Here is a 9,764-nt window from a genome sequence, read left to right as displayed (position 1 = left end):
TGAGTAATGAAGGTTGCCAGGTTTGTGTAATGTTGAGGAGCAGGTGTGAGTAATGAAGGTTGCCAGGTGTGTCTAATGTTGAGGAGCAGGTGTGAGTAATGAAGATTGCCAGGTGTGTGTAATAAAGGTTGCCAGGTGTGTGTAATGTTGAGGAGCAGGTGTGAGTAATGAAGGTTGCCAGGTGTGTGTAATGTTGAGGAGCAGGTGTGAGTAATGAAGGTTGCCAGGTGGTTCTAATGTTGAGGAGCAGGTGTGAGTAATGAAGATTGCCAGGTGTGTGTAATAAAGGTTGCCAGGTGTGTGTAATGTTGAGGAGCAGGTGTGAGTAATGAAGGTTGCCAGGTGTGTGTAATGTTGAGGAACAGGTGTGAGTAATGAAGGTTGCCAGGTGAGTCTAATGATGGGTTGCCAGGACCGGTGGTTAGTAGACCGGTGACGTCTAGCGCCAGAGAGGGGGAGAGGGAGAGACATGTGACATCAAGCCTTCCTCTTCACCTGAATAAGACCCATTTCTAGGTACTGAACACAACCCTTATTACTGTATTCCATTTCCTGTACTGCCATATTCTGATCAATATTAAAACATTTCAACCTCTTCTTTCATCTGTTTGATGAACCTTTATTAGTCAAATCTGTCACATGTACATTTCATTCAGTGGAATTGAGTTCATACAGAAACAAGATTGTTGTGTCAAGAATTTGACAAATAAACATTATACAGACAACAATATTTACAAACTCCAAGAAGCCCAATAACAACAAGATCAATGATTTCTAAATGAAACCAGTTTTTACAACACAGTGTGGTGATTCATTCTATTACTGAATGACTCTAGTTGACAATGTCTGTAAACTTCAACGGTGTGTATTCATGAATATTTACAATCATATGTTTACACACTAGAGAGATATTCTACATTGTTGCTCCAGTGTGTCTTACTGAACATGACCATGATCAGAGTGAAACCTCATGTTGTGTTTGACACAGAGACCACCTGACACAGGGACACTGAAGAGGAGTCATACCAAACATTAAACCCTGGATAGAGGGGCTCAGTGAATGTGGAGTGGAATGTTTTCAGGTGGGTCAGTGTGTCAGAGGAGACTCTGTAGAAGGACAGAGTGCCGGCTGGCCAGTCCAGATACACTCCTACTCTGTGGGGGCTGTAGGAGGGGACGTCTATGGTAGTGGACTTATTATCGTGCCAGGCACAGTAACTGTTGTCAGAGCAGCTCAGACTCCAGGACTTGTCATTGTGTCCAAGCCAACAGTCATAACCACTTCCTCTCCTGCTGATTCCTTTATATGTCACTCCTATAACAGCCCCTCTCCCACTCCACTCTACCTCCCAGTAACAGCGTCCAGTCAGACCCTCTCTACACAGCACCTGTCTATAGTCCTCAAATCTCTCTGGGTGATCAGGATACGGCTGCTCCTCTCTCCTACATGTCACCTTTCTGTTCTTCTTAGACAGAGAGAGGAATCTGTTTACTGTGTTTAGGTCCAGTGTGAGATCACAGACATCTGATGGATGAAACCAGACACAATATTAGAAATCATCATCATTCACATTAGAATGTTAACTCACTTTTCACTAATTCATTTAATGTAGATGTTTCTAGGTATCAAAAGGAGACGTTAAGGTAACTTGAGACTTGTTGAATGATCATATGTTATACTGTATGGTAATATAAAACACACTTATTCCCATTAATTTCACACACACACACACACACACACACACACACACAAACACACACACACACACACACACACACACACTGGACACACACACTGGACACACACACACACACACACACACACACATCCTGAACACACACACACACAGACACACACATTGTCAAAGCAACTCTTTGTAAACATTGGTGTCCCTGATTTGTGCTTCTGTAGAACTACAGCTGATATTTAATATGACCAAGTAAGTAATGATGGTGGTCTTTGACTTTGACTTCACTTGAATTAAGACTTATTCTTAGTCATATTCTTCACAGCAGTCAACACTCACATTTTCTAAGTCCAGGTTTCATTGTGTTCTCTCCACCATGTTCCACACTGTAGCGGTAAGCAGAAGAACAGAAAGTCATTGAGGGATACACCTGAACTCAAACACACACACAAACACACACACACACACACACACTGGACACACACACTGTATACACACACACACTGGACACAGTGTGTGTCCAGTGTGTGTGTGTGTGTGTGTGTGTGTGTGTGTGTCCAGTGTGTGTGTGTGTGTGTGTGTCTGTCCAGTGTGTGTGTGTATGTCAAGTGTGTGTGTTTGTGTGTCCAGTATGTTAGTGTGTGTCCAGTGTGTGTGTGTGTGTGTGTGTTTGTCCAGTTTGTGTGTGTGTCCAGTGTGTGTGTGTGTGTGTCCAGAGTGTGTGTCCAGTGTGTGTGTGTGTGTGTGTGTGTGTGAGTGTGTGTGCGTGTGTGTGTGTTTGTCCAGTGTGTGTATGTGTGTCCATTGTGTGTGTGTGTCCAGTGTGTGTGTGTATATCTAGTGTGTGTGTGTGTCTAGTGTTTGTGTGTGTCCAGTGTGTGTGTGTGTGTCCAGTGTGTGTGTGTGTCCAGTGTGTGTGTGTGTCCAGTGTATGTGTGTGTCCAGTGTTTGTGTGTGTGTGTGTGTGTGTGTGTCCAGTGTGAGTAAGTTTGTGTGTTTGTGTCGTGTGTGCGTCCAGTGTGTGTGTGTGTGTGTGTGTCCAGTGTGTGTGTGTGTGTGTCAAGTGTGTGTGTGTGTGTGTCCAGTATGTGTGTGTGTGTGTGTGTGTGTTTGTCCAGTGTGTGTGTGTGTGTGTCCATTGTGTGTGTGTGTATGTCTAGTGTGTGTGTGTGTGTGTCTAGTGTGTGTGTGTTTGTCCAGTGTGTGTGTGTGTGTCTAGTGTGTGTGTGTATGTCTAGTGTGTGTGTGTTTGTCCAGTTTGTGTGTGTGTCTAGTGTGTGTGTGTGTCTAGGGTGTTTGTGTGTGCGTGTGTGTCCAGTGTGAGTGTGTGTGTGTCCAGTGTGTGTGTTTACAGTGTGTGTGTGTGTGTGTGTGTGTGTGTCCAGTGTGTGTGTGTGTGTGTGTGTCCAGTGTGTATGTGTGTCCAGTGTGTGTGTGTGTCCAGTGTGTGTACTGATACACGTGCACACACACACACTGGACACACACACGACACACACAGACACACAGACACACAGACACACACACACAGGACACACACACACACCGGACACACACACACACACTGGACACACACACACACTGGACACACACACACACTGGACACACACACACACTGGACACACACACACACACACTGGACACACACACACACACACGCACACACACACACACACAAACACACACACACAGTCTTTAATAACTTAGTCCAAGTGGTGGTCAGAATGTTTGTCTTAACTAGCCTGATAGCTCCAACATGTCTGATATGAACATTGACATAAACCCTCTACATACTTGAGTTTCTCCAGTCTGCAGTGTGGATCCTCCAGTCCAGCAGAGAGCAGTCTGACTCCTGAGTCTCCTGGGTGATTGTAGCTCAGGTCCAGCTCTCTCAGGTGTGAGGGGTTTGACTTCAGAGCTGAGACCAGAGAAGCACAGCCTTCCTCTGTGACTAGACAGCCTGACAGCCTGCAAGAGTCAAATCATATTAAAACCACACTGCTATTCTTTGGTGGTGAAAATATATTTTAAAAACATTTTCAGATACATCAGAGTCCTGAAACCTGCCATATCTATTCATATATGTATATATACACTATCAGTCAAAAGTTTGAACACACCTACTCATTCAAATATGTAAAAAAAAACATTGTAGAATAATAGTGAAGACATTAAAACTATGAAGTAACCAAAAAAGTGTTAAACAAATCAAAATATATTATAGATTTTAGATTCTTCAAATAGCCACCCTTTGCCTTGATGACAGCTTTGCACATTCTCTCAACCAGCTTCATGAGGTAGTCACCTGGAATGCATTTCAATTAACAGGGGTGCCTTCTTAAAAGGTAATTTGTTGAATTTATTTCCTTCTTAATGCATTTGAGACAATCAGTTGTGTTGTGACAAGGTAGGGGGGTATACAGAAGATAGCCCTATTTGATAAAAGACCAAGTCCATATTATGGCAAGAACAGCTCAAATAAGCAAAGAGAAACAACACTTTAAGACATGAAGGTCAGTCAATACGGAACATTTCAAGAACTTTGAACGTTTCTTCAAGTGCAGTCGCAAATAACATCAAGCGCTATGATGAAACTGGCTCTCATGAGGACCGCCACAGGAATGGAAGACCCAGAGTTACCTCTGCTGCAGAGGATAAGTTCATTAGAGTTACCAGCCTCAGAAATTGCAGCCCAAATAAATGCTTCACATAGTTCAAGTCACAGACACATCTCAACATCAGTTGTTCAGAGTGGACTGTGTGAATCAGACCTTCATGGTCGATTTTGCTGCAAATAAATCACTACTAAAGGACACCAATAATAAGAAGAGACTTGCTTGGGCCAAGAAACACGAGCAATGGACATTACACCGGTGGACATGTGTCCTTTGGTCTGGAGTCCAAATTGGAGATTTTTGGTTCCAACCACCTTCTCTTTGTGAGACGCGGTGTGGGTGAACGGATGATCTCTGCATGTGTAGTTCCCACCGTAAAGCATGGAGGAGGAGGTGTTATGGTGTGGGGGTGCTTTGCTGGTGACACTGTCTGTGATTTATTTAGAATTCAAGGCATACTTAACCAGCATGGCTACCACAGCATTCTGCAGCGATACGCCATCCCATCTGGTTTGGGCTTAATGGGATTATCATTTGTTTTTCAACAGGACAATGACCCAACACACTTTCAGGCTGTGTAAGGAGAGGGATTGAGTGCTGCATCAGATGACCTGGCCTCCATAATCACCCAACCTCAACCCGTTATGTTATATTTGAGATTCTTCAAATAGCCACCCTTTGCCTTGATGACAGCTTTGCACACTCTTGGCATTCTCTCAACCAGCTTCATGAGGTAGTCACCTGGAATGCATTTCAATTAACAGGGGTGCCTTCTTAAAAGTTAATTTGTGGAATTTATTTCCTTCTCAATGTGGTTGAACCAATCAGTTGTGTTGTGACAAGGTAGGGGGGTATACAGAAGATAGCCCTATTTGGTAAAAGACCAAGTCAATATTATGGCAAGAACAGCTCAAATAAGCAATGAGAAATGACAGTCCATCATTACTTTAAGACATGACGGCCAGTCAATACAGAACATTTCAACAACTGAGAGTTTCTTCAAGTGCAGTCACAAAAACCATCAATCGCTATGATGAAACTGGCTCTCATGAGGACCACCACAGCAATGGAAGACCCAGAGTTACCTCTGCTGCAGAGGATAAGTTCATTAGAGTTACCAGCCTCAGAAATTACAGGCCAAATAAATGCTTCACAGTTCAAGTCACAGACACATCACAACATCAGCTGTTCAGAGGAGACTATGTGAATCAGGCCTTCATGGTCAAATTACTGCAAAGAAACCACTACTAAAGGACACCAATAAGAAGAAGAGACCTGCTTGAGCCAAGAAACACGAGCAATGGACATTACACCAGTGGACATTTGTCCTTTGGTCTAGAGTCCAAATTTGAGATTGTTGGTTCCAACCGCTGTGTCTTTTTGAGAAGCGGTTTGGGTGAACGGATGATCTCGGCACGTGTAGTTCCCACTGTAAAGCATGGAGGAGGAGGTGTTATGGTGTGGGGTTGCTTTGCTGGTGACACTGTCTGTGATTTATTTAGAATTTAACCAGCATGGCTACCACAGCATTCTGCAGCGTCACGCCATCCCATCTGGTTTAGGCTTAGTGGCACTATCATTTGTTTTTAACAGGACAATGACTCAACACACCTCTATTTGACCAAGAACGAGAGTGATTGAGTGCTGCATCAGATGATCTGGCCTCCACAATCACCCAACCTCAACCCAATTGAGATGGTTTGGGATGAGTTGGATCGCAGAGTGAAGGGAAAGCAGCCAACAAGTGCTCAGCATATGTGGGAACTCCTTCAAGACTGTTGGAAAAGCATTCCAGGTGAAGCTGGTTGAGAAAATGCCAAGAGTGTGCAAAGCTGTCATCAAGGCAAAGGGTGGCTATTTGAAGATTTTCAAATATAAAATATATTTGTTATTTCATAGTTTTGATGTCTTCACTATTATTCTACAATGTAAAAAATTGTAAAAAATAAAGACAAACCCTTGAATGAGTAGGTGTGTCCAAACTTTTGACTGGTACTGTATATAAATGAATGAATGTATCATTATTAACAGTAGATAACATGTTTCTAAACACTAATAAATTAATCCTTGTGTGTGTGTGTGTGTGTGTGTGTGTCCAGTGTGTGTGTGTGTGTCCAGTGTGTGTTTGTGTGTGTGTCCAGTGACACACCTACTCATTCAAGGGTTTTTCTTTATTTTTACAAATGTGTGTGTGTTGTCCAATGAGTGTGTGTCCAGTGTGTGTGTATGTGTGTGTGTCCAGTGTGTGTGTGTATAGTATGTGTGTCCTGTGTGTGTGTGTGTGTCCAGTGTATGTGTGTTCATTGAGTGATACAGGAATACTGACCTCAGAGTCTCCAGTTTACAGTGGGGATTCCCCAGTGCAGCAGAGAGATGCTTCACTCCTGAATCCTTCAGGTCATTGTTACTCAGATCCAGCTCTCTCAGGTGTGAGGGGTTTGACTTCAGAGCTGAGACCAGAGAAGCACAGCCTTCCTCTGTGACTCCACAGCCTGACAGCCTGCAAAGATATCATCATGATTTCACAAACACACTGTTAATTTAACACCAGTAGTGTAGAAGGACAATGGCAGATGCATTTGGTTTATTCTCTCAAACAACATATAGATTCATCTTCCGTCTCCTAGAATTGTATGGTCATATTGTTATACTAATGTGAACATCAATGCAGTGATTCAATATGTTTTTCAATATAATATTATATACATACTATAATATATATTTTTCTCTAAACTGATGATTAATACTTAAATATACTTGTATTTACTCACAGAGCAGCTCTGGAGACTTTGACCACTGGCAGCAGCCTCAGAAGACCTTCCTCTGATCTGGAGTATTTCTTCAGGTCAAACACATCCAGCTCCTTTTCTGAAGTCAGCAACACAAAGACCAGAGCTGACCACTGTGCAGGTGACAGTTTGGCTTCTGAGAGACTTCCTGATCTCAGGTAGATTTGGATCTCCTCCACTAGAGAATGGTCATTCAGTTCATTCAGACAGTGGAACAGATTGATGCACCTCTCTGGAGAGGGATTCTCCCTGATCTTCTCCTTGATGTACTTGACTGTTTCTTCATGGCTCTGCGAGCTGCTTCTTGTCTTTGCCAGTAGACCTCGTAAGTGCTTCTGATTGGACTCCAGTGAGAGGCCCAGAAGGAAGCGGAGGAACAGGTCCAGGTTTCCCGTCTCACTTTGTAAGGCTTTATCCACAGCACTCTTGTAGAAAGTAACTTCAGGCTTGTCTCTGAACAGTGCAAAAAAGTTCCTGGTTGATTGAGGTTTAGCCATTAGATTCTCATTGTTGTTGATGAATGAGAGGAACACATATACAGCAGCCAGAAACTCCTGAATGCTCAGATGCACGAAGCAGTACACCTTGTCCTGGTACAGCCCACATTCTTCTTTAAAGAGCTGTGTGCACAATCCTGAGTACACAGAGGCTTCATTGACATCAATGCCAGCCTCTTTCAGGTCTTCTTCATAGAAAATCAGATTGCCCTTCACAAGCTGTTGAAAAGCCAGTTTTCCCAGTGACAGAATGCTGTCTTTATTCCAGTGTGGACCTGTCTCTTCTTTACCAAGATACTTTTCATTCTTCTGTTTGGTATGAAACTCCACAAGGTGTGTGTACATCTCAGTCAGAGTCTTGGGCATCTCTTCTCTCTTATGTTTCAGCATGTGTTCAAGGACTATTGCAGAAATCCAACAGAAGACTGGAATGTGGCACATGATGTGGAGGCTCCTTGATGTCTTTATGTGTGAGATGATTCTGCTGGCCAGGTCCTCATCACTGAATCTCTTCCTGAAGTACTCCTCCTTCTGTGGGTCATTGAACCCTCGTACCTCTGTCACCTGGTCAACACACCCTGAAGGGATCTTATTGGCTGCTGCAGGTCGGGTAGTTATCCAGAGGAGAGCAGAGGGAAGCAGATTTCCCTTGATGAGATTTGTCAGCAGAACATCCACTGAGGTTGACTTTGTGACGTCACAACAGATCTTGTTCTTATGGAAGTCTAGGGGCAGTCGGCACTCATCCAGACCATCAAAGATGAACAGAACTTTGTACTTGTTGTAGTTGGAGATTCTTGATTCTTTGGTTTCCTTTGAGAAGTGATTGAGAAGTTCAATCAAAGTGTGTTTTTCCCCTTTCATCAAATTCAGCTCCCGAAAAGGGAATGAAAATACAAATTGGACATCCTGATTTGCTTTTCCTTCAGCCCAGTCCAGAATGAACTTCTGCACAGAGACTGTTTTTCCAATGCCAGCGACTCCCTTTGTCAGCACAGTTCTGATAAGTTTGTCTTGTCCAGTTAAGGGTTTGAAGATGTCGTTACATTTGATTGCAGTCTCTGGTCTTGCTTGTTTCCTGGTTGTTGTCTCAATCTGTCTCAGCTCATGTTCATTATTGACCTCTCCTGTTCCACCCTCTGTGATGTAGAGCTCTGTGTAGATCTTATTGAGAAGTGTTGGGTGTCCTTGTTTAGCGATCCCCTCAAATACACATAGAAACTTCTTCTTTATATTAGATTTGAGTTCACGTTGGCAAATCACAGCAAGCTCATCTGAATGAAGAAATAACACAGAGGATATTAATATTACGTCTGTTTTAATGCCTACAGTATTGTAGGACTGTTATAAAGTTTTTAATAAAAATAATTTATTCTCTTAACTGACTGTATAAATGTGTAAATGTTTTCATAATGCATTACAGACTGGTGTGACTGATTATATTATTATTGGTATTCTCTCTCTCTCTCTCTCTCTCTCTCTCTCTCTCTCTCTCTCTCTCTCTCTCTCTCTCTCTCTCTCTCTCTCTCTCTCTCTCTCTCTCTCTCTCTGTCTCTCCTCTTCTCTCTGTCTAAATTAATCACCACAACATATCCCTGCTGCTACTTGATGAGGTCACTAGATGTTGTGTGAAGGCTGCTACAATATCATTGAGTTACACAGCTACTTTAGCTGTACTTTAGCTACAGCTTTTAAATGTTCTAAAACAGCATTCAACATGAGGCAGACAGCTCTTACTTTTCTCCAGTGTGTCAGCAAGCTCCTTCTGGTTCATTTTCCTCAGGACGTGCAGTGTGATCTTCAGAGCCCCCTCTCTGGCACTGCTCTCCTGCTTCTCATCTTCAGCATCCACCACTTCCTTATCCTGCTTCTGACTCTCAAAGCCTTCTGGGAGTTCTGGACTAAGAATCCTCTTGAACATCTTCAGCTCATTCTTCACAAATGTCATAATATTCTCTTCAAGCAACTGAAATAAATTAAGTAAATAAGTTAAGCAAGAGAATAAATGCTTTCTCATTAACACATTCATGAATGATTGACAGATCAACTTTACTTGAGGTAAACAAAAACAAATGTACATAACAGGACCACATACACTGAATATGGAGGCCAGGTCTGTTTGATGACTCTGGGAAGACTGACCACTGAGAATCTCTGACTCTGATCTCTCCTGTT

At 42.9% G+C, this 9,764-nt stretch overlaps 1 protein-coding gene across 1 annotated transcript; it reads right to left on the bottom strand.

Annotated features, from left to right (window-relative positions):
- Positions 1-578: 578 nt before the first annotated feature.
- Positions 579-9,363, bottom strand: LOC311117147 (NLR family CARD domain-containing protein 3-like; the record flags this gene model as incomplete). Its single annotated transcript, XM_084192130.1, has 6 exons — positions 579-1,525; positions 2,028-2,074; positions 3,483-3,656; positions 6,630-6,803; positions 7,075-8,863; positions 9,327-9,363. The coding sequence occupies 6 exons, from the start codon at positions 9,361-9,363 to the stop codon at positions 969-971; spliced, it is 2,778 nt and encodes a 925-aa protein (XP_084048256.1). The 3' UTR covers positions 579-968.
- Between the last annotated feature and the right edge of the window lie 401 nt (positions 9,364-9,764).

The sequence above is a fragment of the Coregonus lavaretus genome (genome assembly GCF_964263955.1).
Source record: "Coregonus lavaretus genome assembly, contig: HAP1_SCAFFOLD_253, whole genome shotgun sequence".
Lineage (NCBI taxonomy): Eukaryota > Metazoa > Chordata > Actinopteri > Salmoniformes > Salmonidae > Coregonus > Coregonus lavaretus.
Note: the sequence above shows the minus strand (reverse complement) of the source record. Positions and strands in the feature narration are given on the sequence as shown.